The 16,917-nt window shown below is 33.1% G+C and overlaps 2 protein-coding genes across 4 annotated transcripts in view; both read right to left on the minus strand.

Annotated features, from left to right (window-relative positions):
- The window catches only part of LOC116352464 (sex peptide receptor), a 72,577-nt gene that overhangs the window by 10,947 nt on the left and 44,713 nt on the right, over window positions 1–16,917 (minus strand). The window contains exon 1 of one of the 3 annotated variants that reach the window (XM_031785085.1): window positions 2,220–2,321. The exons of the other annotated variants lie outside the window; for them this stretch is intronic. The gene's annotated coding sequence lies outside the window, so the exon portion shown is untranslated. Of the gene's footprint in view, window positions 1–2,219; window positions 2,322–16,917 lie in introns of those variants that run through there. 3 annotated transcript variants of the gene reach the window in all.
- LOC116352463 (zinc finger imprinted 3) lies at window positions 7,757–10,940 on the minus strand. The gene is made up of 2 exons (XM_031785082.1): window positions 10,632–10,940; window positions 7,757–9,703 (listed from the first exon to the last, which is right to left on the minus strand). Exon 2 carries the CDS (start codon window positions 9,700–9,702, stop codon window positions 8,041–8,043), a length of 1,662 nt encoding a protein of 553 aa, XP_031640942.1. The 5' UTR covers window position 9,703; window positions 10,632–10,940; the 3' UTR covers window positions 7,757–8,040.

The raw sequence follows: 16,917 nt of genomic DNA on the forward strand, positions 1-16,917 counted from the left end.
ATTTACTGCAAATGGTAAGGGAATGGCATAACTGTAACCGTAACGCCATCTATCGCATAGAATCTGAATTACAAATTTCGTATTGTCTATCTCATATTTGTGTAATTTTGTTCATAGACTTATAAGGTTTTTTCCGACAAATTTGTAAGGTTTTTGTTCGCCAATATTCTACATAGCCATACCCTTGGGACTCAATAGTCAAAAAATGGTTCCATGGATATTTGACAGGCGAACACAATTTCTTGGAATCGGAGAAAGAAAGTCAAGAACTTTCACTGTGTCATCAGGAGTACCTGCGGGAAGTATCTTGGGTCCATGCCTCTTTATTATTTTTATTATTGACATTGTCGAAGATGATCTTAAATTGATCACAATGATCCAATTGCCTATGATGCCATTACTCTCCAAAATGCCATTGATCAGCTGAGTAACTGGTGCACTGAAAACAGCCTAAATTTGAATCTGAGGAAATGCTTCGTAATGACGTATGCAGAAGGTGGAAACGCAATCCACTACGTTTATACGATCAACAACGGCCAACACAAGTTTGAACGAATCAATTTACACAAGGATCTCGGCGTTATTTTCGACACAAGACTGACGTTTGTCAATCACATCGATGCCATCACGGCCAGTGCACATAGGGCAATGGGATTCATAAAACGCACATTAAGAAAATAATTTCACGATTGAATCGGCTAAAATGTTATATTTTGTCGCTAGTCAGATCAAAATTAGAATACAAACTCCGATAGAATAGAGTCGATCCAAAAAAAATGTGTGATATGGTCATTAAGATTTGTTTACCAAAGAGATGAGAATTTTGTGTTGCCACCATATCAGTTTAGATGTGATGTTTTAAGTATTCAACCGCTTTAGAGACGGCGTATAAATGCTTCCACATTTTTAACGTAAACCAAAGAAATTTGAGAAATATAGAACTTATTAGAGTTCGAATGTTTACATCGGAATATGCACATAATCAACCATTTTACGTGGCATGTAGGAATTTTAATTTAATACGAGAAACATTTTTGGAATCGGCATCGAGACACATTTTTAGAAATAGTATTGTTAAATTGGAATTTGTTATTTAATATTCGGTAAAATGGGATAAGACAAATTGTGTTATTTATTTAGTAATATACAATGAACACAGTCGATATATGTTGCTCTGGCGGCTGGATATTCAATCGGGTAGTGTTTCATGGCAAACGATATTGTAAATAATTGTGATGAATTCAGTTTGTGATCAGACGGTGAATAAAATAAATAAATAACGACATGATACCCCATCTGCACACTACTGAATAAGATATCGTTTTGATCTCAAATGCTTAGAACGATAAAATATTTTGGCAGTTGCCTCAAGTGTTATCTGGGACGAGTTTGGAAAGAAAATCTTACTTTTTTTTCCTGATCACATTCCATTTATTCAAAATTGTCCTTAACCACTTTGTTCACACGATTAAAACTGAAGTGCCATTTGTAAGCATTATCATTTCCTTTCTTAGTGACAAATGGCATGCAAACAAAAAACAAACATGTGTAATTCAATTTGAACTGATTATGAGCACTTCATTATTTGAAATACAATGTATGAAATTCCGGACACGCAATGTAATCAATGGATATGGATTTCGGTGTCGTAACGTGGAAAATGTCTTGTACATAAGAGGGGGCCAATATAAACTCGTCTAAATTACGAGACGAATTGAACGACTAATCGGTGGATTAGTATATGAGTTAAATAATGTTGTACAAGACGTAAATTAACATCAACATATGTTATCGGTCAAGTGTACAATTCGATTCGCGAATGTTGTCTGCATAATAAGCCATTTCAATCAATGTGAGCAATTATGAATTGCTTGAAATACTAACGCTTCACCCGGATTTCGGTCCAATTGTGTACACAGTAAATGACATGAATTTTATCGAATATTACCATCCGTGTGAGCAAATAAATTGAATATGGGCACACAAGTCCACCTGATTAGAGATTAGTCTTTGTGTATTTACACGATAGTTGTTTGTCTGGTCATTGATAACCACACGAGACACCAGACATGGTAAATTGTGTTTACGAAATTCGATTTTGTGTGTTGAGCCAACACTGTTGACTTATATACCACACTATTAACAAAGCATATTCATTTTTACTGATTTCTATTTATTAATTCTTTCTATTAATTGTATTCAGATTTATCATTCTATACCATGGAAATATTCAATAAAGTTAAAAATAAGTTTTTTACGACGCCCTTGTTTCGTCTTGTTACGAGTGAAATATCATGTGTTTGAAGCGTCATTTCGTCAATTATTCTTAACAAAAACTTAAACTTCTTTCACCCAATACATTTATCTTTCTCATTTTGGATTTAAAATTAGTTGATTGTTTTATTTGAGAATTATCACCATTATCTGAATTATTTATGTACACAAGATTAATTTGTCTAATTTTATTTATAAGATTTCGCTGAAAAAATTGGTTTAAGAAAATCTCGAACAAAAAACGATATAGACAGAAGTGAATGACAACTATAACTGTTGTCACTGGCCTATATATTAAATGATGAAATCGACCAAAATTCCTATCGACCTATAACTCCTACACACACACAAACACACACACACACCTGCCGGATATATTTATACATTTCAATGAACAACATTCGATTTTCCCAACAGAAGATTTTCGCCAACAGCATAGACATATCATCTATAACGATAGACTACACATTTGATTGTTTATATTTATTGTTTTTAATGAAAATCAAAACCAGAAATATGCTTGAAAAGCGTGACTTGTAACATAGGTAGATTTGGGTCTATAATTTCACGTTGTTGATTTTTTTCAATTTTTCAATTGTTGCAATGTAATATGCAATAAAATATAATTTGTAAGAATGAATGAAAAGAGAAAAAGTGTATATTTTCCGCGTATAAAATCATTTTATTTCGGCTGTTAGTGAATTGTGCGCGCGTGTGATTTCAATGGCGTGTGCTTTTATGCCGTATTCAGGAAAATCATTACAAAACGACCATATTTATCATATTTTACCGAAACACCGAAAAAGAACATTGAATTTTATTTTTGTGGTAATTCAAATCGAATTATTATCGGCTAAATTGCGATAAATAATACTTGAATGTCAAGCCAGATGATAAAATGTCTACAAATCGTAATAATTGAGTGAAATAGTCACATTTCGCACGTCTTTATATAAACAAATTTTGCTTCTAACCACAGAAAAAAATGAGCTACGACCGAATTTAATGAGTATATTGGAAAAAGATCAAAAACTAGCAAACCCAATTTCTGATTAGGATCTTCTAATTTCATCGTAATCGGATACAAACCAATCTCCGCCCATCATGGCTCAAAACTGTGTGTCAGTGCGAAAGCTACACACAATGGCTGCATTGTAATTGTTCGAAACAACAATAATCCATTTGAGTAGCACAATTTTATCCTGGAACTTATTTCACGCGATTTGCAATCGAATGAATTGTGTTATATTTTTTTGTTTCGTCGTTCACGTCTATTGGGTCGATTCGTTTTGGATTGAAACGGAAATGAAAACGAAAACCGCATTAACAAAAGGTTTTCGTTTGCTAAATTGCACATTTACTTTGCGTGAACATTTTATCAATCGCAAAAACCACTGATAGTATCGATAAAGTTGCGAACATTTAATGTCATTGATATCAAATACGCACAAAAGAATACGCATTTCATTCATCACAATGTGTATAAAAAAATATATATCTCCGGCATTCATTGGGTAAAAGCCAAACATACAATACCACTACATTAGTTATATTATGCATGTTTTAGGTTGTGAGATGACTATTGTGGATCTTGTACCTCGGCTGCTTTAATCAATTTAAAAGGCTTTGGTTCTCTCCCCCAGCTTATAAACGAGCTCGAAGGGGAAAACAGTTCCAAAACTGAAAATGAATTGATATTTTACAGGGATTCGTTGTTTTTTTTTTTTTTGTTATTTAAACGAAAGAATAAATGTGTTTCAAGTAGAACAAAGGCACCAAATCGTGAACACCTTTAACTTCCATACACATTGTTTGGTATTTCACATTGATTTAGTTCCGTTAAAGGTCCAACATTTTCATTCATTACATATTTAAGTTGGATTAGAGTGAGGTTGGAAAAGTTTGAGCAAAGATAAAAGACATGACAGAACAAAGACAAATGCAGAACAAAAATGTAGAATACGCTTCAAATGCCAGTTGATGGATGAAAAAAAGAACGAGCTTGAACATAGAAAATGTATTAATATGAACGGAAAAATGAATAGTAGGGTAGAGAGAAGAAAAAAGAAATGCGGTTTTAACCGACAGCATTTCAAAAGCAAATAGAGCCAAAAATCATAGAAAAGTTCCGAGCCGTTTTTTATTGTATGCAAAGATTCGAAATGCCAGGGAAACAATATAGAAGTGCGTATTCAAAAATGCCTGCTAATTTTTTTTTTTTTTTTTGTTGTTGAAAGGAAAATGTTCGAATGAAAGATGCAATTCAGAGAAAAATGAAAATACAAGAGCCGAAACAGCAGAAAAAAAAGAAGAGTGTAGACAGCGTATTCCAAACATATGGAACCATCGGATATGATTAAAATGAGCAAATTGTGGAAACTCATTCATCTGCGAATAAAGTGAATCGTTTTTGGCACGTGGGATAATCTCTTGCTCTCTCACTCACATTCTCTCTCAATGAAAAAGAATAATGCAACCGCCCATTCGTCGCCGTTTTCGGAGCATCTCTATTCAATTGAATTGAATTGAATTGAATTGAATTGCAAATAGAAATTGTTCGATTCGCGTACGCACCTCTTGCACACTCATTCAATTTTGAAATTATATGCCATGTCTATAGTTAGTCTTCGTAAGCATCAGATTTAAATACATCACATACACACAAAACCATAAACAATATGTCAAATGCGTTTCATGAATGGCGTTCAGTTGTTGTTGTTGTTGTTGTTGTTGAATGCATGAAAAACCATTTCAAACAAATACTTTACGCTTTTCTCATGAAAACAATGATGATCGCATGCATCGTTGATAAAAGCTCCGATTCACATTCACACAAGCACACACAGAGACGATGAAAAAAGATAAATAAATCTGGCTAGTAGTTAAGTGGCTTTTAACAGAGCATTTCAAACACGTTTGTGTGGCATGTCTAGCGATGGGTCGACAATCGACATGGATATGTTTGTGTCTGTTATTTGACTCACGGCTTTCCGGCGAAACTGATAATAATTGTTGTGTGTAGTACAACGAAAAAAAAATGTCTTTCTCGTTTCTTGCGCGAATCTGTTTGCATTCACATTGATTTCATGCTTTAGATTTTATCTCTTACAGAGAGCTACTTGTGTGCTTTTAAGCATACACATAACCAGCAACACTTCCAATCATTCACTCTGAGCCACTTATATGCTCGCCTTCCAACTAATCAGTAGATCTTCAAGTAAATTTTGCAGTGAATTAGGGCTTTGGAACGGAAATGTAATTTTATTCTACTTATTTATTTATTCACCGTCTGATCACAGACGGAATGTATCACAATTATTTTACAATATCATTATTGCAATGAAATACTACCCGATCGAATATCCAGGTGTAAGCCTTTTCGACTTTGGCGCAGCAGACATCGAATGTGTCCATTGTATATTTCTGAAGTCATAACACATTTTTTCTTTAAATGTTGATGTGAACATTTGTACTCTAATAAGCTTTGGTTTGAACTCGACACTATTTTACCCAATAGAAGATAAATATAAAATACACATGGAAATGGAAAATGCGACAAACGAAGAGGAAAAATAAGCAGATGATGATTATTATAATGATAATGTATTCGAAAAATGTGAACAAATGCAAGCAAAGCACATTTATACAGGATGATGAAATAAAGTTATTTGCATTTGGTAAACAGTAACGTCGTTAATGGTAACACATTTTTGAGGTTGAAATACCAACGCCAGAGAATATAGATATAAGTATGTACATGCATGAATGCTTTAGATTCTATGTGATTTCGAATAAAATGTGGATGTATATCATATACATTTGTACATATATCTGCATAGATTGGATGAACACAGCATATATAGTTTGATATACGCCACCCAGCAATCATTTACACAAGGGGCAAACTACTTCACTTTCGTAATTCTTATAATTCAATCTAGTACTCCGATAATTCCAAAAAATTCTATATAATTCCATACAATGCCACATAATTCCAAACAGTTTTTGAAGTATTTTAAATAGTTGTTTATTTACACAGAATTTTTGTATGAATAATATTATTTCAACGATAATATTTTTCGATATTTTTTTAATTTTCATAAATATATTTTTATGCAAGTATATACAACCGAAACCAAACTATTTTATTGGCTTCATTTACTGAACGAATCGTTTCGAAAATTGTTTGCACGATGTGTTGTACAATTTGCATAGCAGCGACGTTGTATACTCATACATTCAAAGCATCGCTCTTCACGTACACACACATTGTCGTACAAATCATTTTCGGAACGTTCCCTTCGTTTCAATCACATACAAATGAAACCAATTCAAAATAACTCTCCGAAATCTGTTTGTATGAGAAATGTCGAACCGGTATCATTGATGTGATATACAAGTATGAAAATATATTTATGAAAATATAAAAAATATCGAAAAATATTATCGTTGAAATAATAATATTCATTTAAAAATTCTGTGTAAATAAACAACTATTTGAAATACTTCAAAAACTGTTTGGAATTATGTGGCATTGTATGGAATTATATAGAATTTTTTGGAATTATCGGAGTACTAGATTGAATTATGAGAATTACGAAAGTGAAGTAGTTTGCCCCTAGCATTTACATTTCTTTGATTGAATTTCTTCTGAATTTGCTCTTTTTTTTAATTTCGTTTATACTTTGTGTAATAAACACACATAATTTATGAATTCGCCATCGTCGAACACCGAAGCGTAATACAAAAATGTACAAAACGAAATCAAAAATTACAAACATTTTATTTATCTCTAATTATATCCGAAATTATGCTGAACATCAAATAACGTTAGTGTATGCTAAAATAAATTATATTTCGCAATAATCAACAGTTTCCGATATTTTTTTTTTCATTATTTCTTTGGATTTACAATTTATTTTTTGAATGTCTAAAATTTCATCCTCCATTTTAATATTAAATTGTTCTGTCGAAAATTAAAAAAAAGAAATGTTTTGCTCTTAAGAAGAGTTTAATTGCATCTTATTCAGTACATTATTAATCGTTTCATTAAACTTTGTTCCAGATAATGAATGTATTTCGTTGAGATTTCAATGTACTCAAATGAAACGAACGGATTTTTTTATGTATGAAAAATGTTTATTTTTGATTAAATTTTATTCTATGAATTCAAGACATAATGTACAGATTTGATTCCATGTATGACACAAAATTCAAATAATTTTGCTTATGCTATATTATAGTTGACAACGAATCGTTCGTTCGATATTCGTTTAAGATTAGATAGAAACGATGTTCCTTTGAACTAGTTGTCACAACTATATGATATATCATATTCTACGAATGATACCAATTGTTCCATTATCTATGACATTTATTGATTTCGATTTTTTTTATTTGTTATTTTTCAGAATGCCATTTTTCGAGATGTTTTTGATAGCCATCGAAAATAAAATGGCAAGAGATAAAAATGCATGTAAAATGACATAGGAAAGGAAGAATATATTTAAATTAAATTTGAAATTTCAATTTTAATATCAATTTCTCTCAAATGGAGCACAAATGAACAACCAGTGGAAGCGGACACATATTATCAACATTTTTTTTACAAAGAAATATAACCCATATATGGACAAACATTTTTGCATATGATGTATATAATATTTTTGTACCAATTGCAGTTGAAATGTTTAGATGTTACTCCCGACTTCAAAATATTTCACATGGCCGTAGTATGTGTGTGTGTGTGGTGTGAGTGTTTTATTTTTAGTCAGAAAAACTATCGCTCCAGTATGTTGTTGTGAGTGGTGCAACTGATTTGAAGAGATCTCGCCCTGAAACGGATGTATCAGTGTCATTTTTTCGTTTTAAATTTGTTTCGTTGGACTTTCGTGTGTCGCTATTGATGCATTTGTGCGTTTCAAATTGTTGTTTATTTGGAAAGTATCGTTTGCATTTATGGCATGTCAATGTGGCGGCACCCGAGACGGTAGAACCAGGATGTGTCGTTTGAAAATGACGTTGACATTCAATTTTTGTTGCAAATACACGATGACACTTTTGACAAATTCGTTCTGGATCTTCACGATGTCTTTGCATATGTTGTAACAATGCCGAACGTTGCTTGAATACCAAAGAACAAATTTTACATCTTTCATCGGCATGGGTGCGTCTATGTTGGGCTAACGTTTCGGCCGATGTACAAGTTCGATTACAAACATCGCATCTGAATTGCAATCGATTTGTCACTGGTTTGACACTTTGTAAACGTTTCATTGATTTTGGTCCGGGTGCGGTGGTAATAGACGTACCGTAATCATCGTCGTCTTCACTTTTTTTCGCTTTAATATATACAATGCCGCTATTTTTGGACTTTTTCGCTGAATGTGATTGATATGCAACGACATTTGATCGTGATGGTGGTGGTCCACGTTTTCGACCACGTTGGCTTGGTATACGTTTTTTCTTTTCATCATAACTAGATTCACTGTCCGATTCGCTGCTCTCATCTTCACTTTCTTCGGACAATTGAAATTCATCGTCACTCTTTTGCTCATCATCCGAATCGCTACTCGATTCGGCACAATCGATTAACACAAATTCAGCTGGTGTGCGACGCGTTTTTTTGCTACGCTTTAATTTCGATCGTAAAAATTTATCGGTTTCTTCACATTGGATGCGTAATTCATATGCGGCTTCAATTCGATCCACACAACCACCGCAAATTGAATGAGGAAGATAATCACGTTCGCTTATTTTAACCGATGGTGCTAATTTCATAATTAAATCACAAAATCGAAAGCTGCTCTTTTCACCAATACGAAAAATGTCCAATAAATTAGTGGTGGACATACAAATCCGACATTGATTCGTATCAATTTCATCCTCATTTTTTCGATCATTTTTTACCAACATTTCACCGCCATCACCATTATTTTCGCTTTTAGACACTTCGGCTGCTTCTTCTTCTTCTTTCATTTTTTTTTCTTCGTCGTCGCCGTTGCCGTCGTTTGTTTCATCACTGGTAACAGCGGCGGCGGTTACGGTTGCATTCACATTGTGTTCAGATTCATTTGAATCCATCGCACATTTATCATCAGCAGTCTCAGTTTGTGCATTTGAATTTGTTTCAACGATATTTGGTGGATTGTCATCCACATTGGCAGAGACTGATTGACCATCAACCACATCTGCTTGTGCCATTTCATCTTCATCTTCGTCGACTTTGTCTGCAATGGTTTTTTCTTGCGGTGCAGAAAATTCAGCATCTTCAGTAAACAGTTGATCTTGCTGCTGCTGCTGCTGCTCTTGCTGCTGTGAATATGTCAATTCACAATTATCAACAGCAGTTGCATTCACGCTAGTCATCACTTCTGATTGATATGCCACCTCGGATTGTTGTTCTTCTATCATATTGAATTCATCCATCCTAAATTGGAAAGTTTTTTTTTTTTTTGAGGGGAGAGGACATAATTAGTTATATTAAATTGTGTACTTGAATTTGTTTGTCAATATTCCACAGTCAATTGAAATTCAAATAAGAAGCAAATTGGAATTCCAATAAAACAACTGCGACTGAGTAAGAGTTTGAGGTTATGTTTTATATTCCAATTACAATTTAGTAGACTCAAAAGATTTCATATTCACTTTCGGATAATTCCCTGCAATTGAAAGTGAACAGTTTCAGCGAAAAAAAAGAAGAATGAATATATTGTCCGTAATGCAAACAGAAACATGAAATCCGAAATCACTTTGACATGATAGTAATTTCGTTTATCGCGCGCTACTTTGACTTTTATACGCGTTTGTGTTGTTGTTTTTCATTGCATCACAAAATATCAGACAACTGAAAATAAAAACACACTACCGGCAAAATACACACAGGTGCATCAACAAATTCAAACGAACTGATAACAATGTACAACGATATTTAACAAAAAAATCAATAGACTTTATTATAATAGATGATAGATATATCGTGTGTGCAATGTTTTGATTCGCACCCAAGTGATTTATGCAATTCGCTTTTGTTTACAAGTAAACAACTCGCTCGCAATATTTAATATTGGTTGTTAGTAGCATGATTGTGTTTGTTATTGTATTTGATATAAAAAAAATTCTCTCTTCCAATAAATTTCCATGGATAATACAATTTTATTGAAGCGAAAGATTGTTTTGTAGGCTCAACCATGCACTCATACGCAACGAGAACATCCACTTTGCTTCCATATCAATTCCGAATTTTCTACAGAATATTGACAACATTTTCACTGTCTCTATTTTCTTTTTGATTTTTTTTTTTTTTTTTCATTTTGTACACCACACCAAAAAAAAACAAACACTTGCTATATATTCACCTTTTGAGGGGATTTTTCTCATTTGAACAAAGAGAGACAAGATATTTTATTACACAAGTCCTTCGGTCTTGAATTATTTTTGATGGAATTTATTATCTGATTTCAAATGTATTCTATTGCGTCTCTTTTATGATGATGGATAAAAAGGTAACAATAGTATCGAATCGATTGAAACTGGATCGATTTTTTTAAAAGAAAGTAATAAAACTCAATCTCCAAAAGGACAAACAAGTTTCGGTCAAAGTCAAACGAAATTCATTTGATGTTTGTGTCAAAAATGCAAATAGCAAAAACGTTCTTACAAATAAACATACGCAGAGAGTGTAGCTGTCGTCTTTGGCTGTGTCGCCATTTTGGTACGCACACATATAGAAATATCATTCCCAACACAAAATTCCCCGTTTATACAGTAGAAACTGACAGTTGCTTGTTATCGAACGAACGAATATGCGCACAAAAGAGACGACTATAGGTGGTACGGTGAGCCGACACACTTGTCGGTTGTAGAATTATAAACGAACATTGATTCGATCTAAAGTTCTAAATCTAGTTTATGCTCATTCAACGTCGACCAAAAATTAATTTCGAAATATTGAGAGAGAGAGAAAGAAAGTGTGTGTGTGTGCATAAAATTATTTATCCAGGATAATGCATCAACCAAAATTACATTTGATGTGCAAAAGTGAATTTATTTTAATTTTTGGTGCGTGCGTGTGTGGTATATACATCAATGCACAGCATACACCGATTGTTTTCATTTCAAATTGAAATGTTGTTGTTGTTGTAATATTCGTTGTGAATTTAAAGCAATTGCAGACGGTTAAAATGAAAATTCCGTTTGTTTTTTGTTTTGCATATTCTTTTGTTCGGACAGACATATCGTTTGTAGGTGTGTTGAAATAATATTAGCGTGATTCAGAGATCGTTAATGAAATTTTCTTTTTATTTATTCGTTTATTGGAAAGAAAATTTCACGCATAAATACGGTTTGTTGGTTTTCTGATGGGCATTTAATTTGATTTCAATGTGGATGATAAATTGATTTTTATTAGTGAAACGTGTTACAATCGACTGCCATAATGTGCGGAAACATTGCACAATTGCCATTATATTCGTTTTGCCATTGTGTTGACCAACAATTGGCATAATATTTACATTGTTTTAATGACAATTGCAAGTGTTTGGATATGGACGTTGAACGAGCCGTGGTAGCCATCTGAGAGCACTAAAATATTCACACATGTACAACAATGTTTTAATGAGCATGGATTTTTGTGGATTTAGTGTGACACACAAATCCACTGTTATCATTTACTATCCCGTATGGTTCACATTGCGAAAAATATTCAAATATTATGACTGTTGGTCGCACGAATCTTACAATTGTTATGTGGAAAATGTTCATTTTATTATTTTTTATTGGTTGTTTCCTATGGTACTGAGAGCGAGATATTTTGAAAAATGCACATCCCTCACTCGCATTTACACTCAATCTCGGATTTTTATTATTGCTTTCATTATATTGTAAATATCTCTCTCTCTCTCTCTCTCTCTCTCTCTCTCTCTCTCTCTCTCTCTCTCTTTGTTTGTTTTGGTATTCACGCGAGAAGTAGCTTTCATTTTATTGCTTTTTAGTGCGTAAAACCCATATTGTTCATAATTTCATACAAATTATATAAAGTTCATATATAATAGATGTTTCATTCACTGTTTGAACTCTGGCTTTCATGGTTTGTACGTATCAGAGAGAAAAAGGAGAAAACCTATTGGATTTTTCGATACGCACTTATTATTTGATAGGTGACATACATACAAGTAAATCTATCTTTTTTTATTATTATTATTGTTTTTATTACATTAAGCTCCTCTTGTATTAAATTCTCATATAATGTAATATTATAGAGAGGAAATTGAGCACATTTTGTGGGTATCTGCCGAGTGCCGACAACAAATGTGTATTTTTCTTATTTTGATATGAACAGTTGACATTCAATTTCATTCGTCCCATTAAAACTGAAATAAACACAAAGGACACAAGCACAATCAAATTCGTAAACTTATCAAATGCCCGTTTCACATGAAGTTTTTATGACACACAGTTTTACATGGTGGCATATTATGAAGATCTTATATTAACTCCCCGACTCCATCTCATCCACATACACACTCGCACGCAGAGAAAGTGTGTAAATATTAATTTTGATGTTAGTACATCATTTGGATGCTCCAAACAAAGGCCAGTGTGTGTTGTCGATGATATACAACATGGATTTTCAAATCTAGTTAGGAAGCAAGCGAGCGCCGGCCAAGGCGATAATAAAAACTTTGGCATAATTTATTTTCGCCGAGCATCGAATTTTTTTTATGTGGATATGATTGTAATTCATACGATCATATGATGCACACACAAGACTTTGTTACAACTTTTTCGCACATAAATTGAGCGCAAAAGCGCAAACAATTCCTCTGTGTTATGTACTTAAGTGTTTTTTGGCAACATTCCATTCTTCAATCCGTACATTTTTTTTATTATACCAAAATTGATTATATGAATCAATGTTTGAAGTCAAGACGAGATTTATGTTAAAACACCGACATTCTTCATCATTTTGAAAATCTTATTGTGCTCAAATTGGAGGGATTTTTGGATTCATTTCACTTCGACTTGCTTACGACCGAAATATGATGGTTCCAAAAAAAAAGCCTTGATGAGTAGATTAAGCGAATGAATTAAAATAGACTATAATGGAAATTTCCCGGCAAGATATGATATTATCGTCGTTAACGAAGACAACAATAGCAACGATAGCAACGATATGATGCAGTCTGCAGCTTTAGATCAGATTTTGAAATTTACATCGTAAATTAAGTGTTAAATTATAATGTCGTCAGTAAATATTGCAGCTGCACCGTAAATTGACAAACGTTTTTGTTCACTGTCATAGAAATATTGGATCTAATTGGTTTTCCTTGTTCATTCCAGCTGATTTATAAGAGTGCTACAAGTCAGTAACAATGGCACACATATTCAAACATATGCCTCCTCGTACGACTTCATGAGCAAAGGAACAAGGAACTTGCTAGAGCAAGTCGAGAAATTATATCAAGAAAATTGGGTTGCAATTTTCCAACAAAATAACAACAACAACAACAAATGAAGTGAATCATTAAAATTTATAGCATGGATATTAATTTGCAGATATTGTAAGAAGCTGTCGCGTTTGCACAGCAACTAATGGCGTCGTGTATCTAGTCTGACACTCAAAATGAAATTGCAATTGGTTTTTGATGCATTATGATGCACATTCCATTTGGTGAATATCGACACTTCTCGAAATCGATGTGGGGTTCAATGATAATAGAAATAATAATAAAAGTATCAACAATTGCAAACGATAAACGAACACCAAATGCGAATGAGAGATTGTAGTGGATAAAAGCGAACGGATGGAGAGAATGTCCATAACTTTATATGAATTCGCTCTGTTGTTGTCAGTTGCAAAGTTAAACAATGACAAAACGATTATAATGCAAGAGCGAGCACAGACAACACGAACAACTCAATTTACTTGTAATTAAAGTATTATCCGAGACCCAGATTAATAAGCGATATATCAGAGTGAACGGAATGCGAAGCAAAATTGAAAGAAAAAACAATGGCTTGAATTTTGCCGATGAACATCTACATAATACATAAACAAACAACCACCGTCAACCATCGACCATTTCAACATACAAACATATGGCATTTTATTCGACTCGGAACACTTTTTATAAATGTCTGGGTATGTTTATAATAGTCTAGCCGGCGTTTTATTTTAATTTAGTAAAACGTTGTGCGGAAGAAGTGATTAATTGCAAAAATGGTTAGCAATTAATAAGATTGGTTCCATTGTTGATTTGTGTCATATGTTTACCAAACACGCATACACACAATGTATCTTCTTCTCTTTTTTTTTTTTGTTCAAAATTGATATAAGAAGCACGATTATTATACCATCCACTTTTTCGCTTTATTTTTTCCCATTGAGATGAACAATATTGCATTCCGTTTCAGTGATCACATAAAATTACAAACAATTTTTCTCATTTCGAAATAGTTTTATTCTGATTTAATATTGGTTGAATTTCCGTAGAAGATAATGCAGAATTTCATTTTTTTTTCTTCTAGAAAGTTAATTCAATGTATTTCAGTCATATCTTTCGATTTTGACCGAAATTCTTCCCCCAGGGCATTTGATAGATGGTACTTTCAAAATTACCCCCTTCAAATTCTCAAATCAACACCTAAACTCTAAAAATATTTATTAATCAAATATTTGACATGAGGGATTTTCAATCATTTATCAAACATTCTGCTACACAAATCAAATCGATTTCAGTCAAGCATAGTGATACTTGAATTATGACATCATTGAACAACAAATCATTCAACTTTTTTCCGGCATTGCATTGGATTAGAGCATATTTAATCTGAATAAATCGTGATTCCAAAGGGGATTGGCATGAATTCAGTCTGGCCATCAGTTTTAATGCGTTTCTGTTCGTACAATGAAAAATTGCATTTTACATTAAAGCACAGTTGTAACGGTTTTTTAGCATTTAAATTATGATCCACCATATGATAAGAATGCATAAATGGATCCAATACACATTATTAAGTTAATAAATAAATAAAAATAAATCATATACATGAAATGTGTGCTTTTAAACAATGACACGATTTCATGGTCGACTATTGACAGGGGAATGATTTAATTATGGCGGAAACATTGCTCTAGATGCTAAAAAAGTACGTATTTTTCTGTCTTTTTTGTGGAAACCGCCATTATTTTTTTTTTCTTGTCAATGTTGACTGCGGGAATAAAAAGAACAGTATTACTTGACCAATTCTCTTGGGATGGCAAGCGACTGATTGGAAGCGACTAAGCAAATAATGAGCAAAAGTTTGTCGTCATTTTATACTAAATATAGAGAAACATATACACGTTTGGGTCTACCCTGGTACAATGAACTGTCAATTATGCATTACACGTTGCTCTTCTTTTGCGATATTGAATTTTCTGAAAAATCGTCCAGACGTTCTCTCTCTCACACACACTTTGATTCTGGTTCACAGAATTAATTATTAATCGGTATAATAATTTTGTACCCTCAAACGGAAATGACGACGAAAAATTTCGTTGAAACATATAGATTTTTTTTTCGTCCCTCACAGCGTATGTAACTGACAAATGATTTCATCTTCTGCTTATGATAATAATATTGGTGCTTCTTTTTGTGTTGGTGTAGTCTTGTTGTTTTTGTTGTTGTACATTTTATAGCATTCGTATCACCTTTTTCCGGTCTCTTGATACTTTACATCCGATGAGCACACAAAAAAAGAAAAAATAAAATTGATCAATTTTATTTAATTCATCAAATTTGAAAATGTCAAATGCATTGAAACGAAAAGATGAACAAGAGCTCCACATTGTCACAATGGTTGTCGTCGTATTTGAAAATTGATCTATTTTTTCTCGCTCTCTTTTTCTCCAACATTTGAATAAATTATACACGATGGTACATTGTTTCTTCTTCTTCTTCTTCTTCTCTATCTCCATCTCCATTTCGTCGTTCATTTTCTCTGTTCGTTTGCTACAAAAATTGTGAGTGTGTGTGTGCTTTCGAAAATGTTAAAAATGTGTTTAAACAAATCGACATCATGTGTACCATAAATATGCCCAAAATACAAATAGATATGTTTTGCACGCACCAAATATGCAAATGGAAAAGAGAAATAAGACAGGGCCAACATTTCAATAAAATAATGTTTTGTTTCGTTCGAAACGGAAATACAAATAAATAAAATGAACATTACCAAAGAAATGGCCCAAAGTCAAATGTTCGTATGCGTGCGTGCGTGGCGTGTATGTGTCTCTTTCGGGATATGTTATATCTTTTATGCCGAAAAAACGCCAATGAAATGGAAATGTAAAAGCCACAAAACCAAACAACACATTTACAAGCGGTTCAATGATGCACAAAGTATGTATAGCGATTAGAATGGCATAGAAAATGCTCTGGTAACAAAACAAATGGAGTGATGAAAATATGCAGTAATCAATTTATTTTGCTTGCAATACACTTTCTCTGTGTGTGCCACACTATACATACAATGTAGGCATTTATGGCTGTGAATTGACAACCAGAAATACACTGATAACGGGAGCTATATAATTGACTTTGCCAACATGCGCTAGTGATTTTTCGGCGAAACCTCGAATGTCAAATGACTCATTTACAA

Source organism: Contarinia nasturtii, unplaced genomic scaffold (assembly GCF_009176525.2).
Source record: "Contarinia nasturtii isolate CC-2019 unplaced genomic scaffold, AAFC_CNas_1.1 Cnas_scaffold_187, whole genome shotgun sequence".
Taxonomy (NCBI): domain Eukaryota; kingdom Metazoa; phylum Arthropoda; class Insecta; order Diptera; family Cecidomyiidae; genus Contarinia; species Contarinia nasturtii.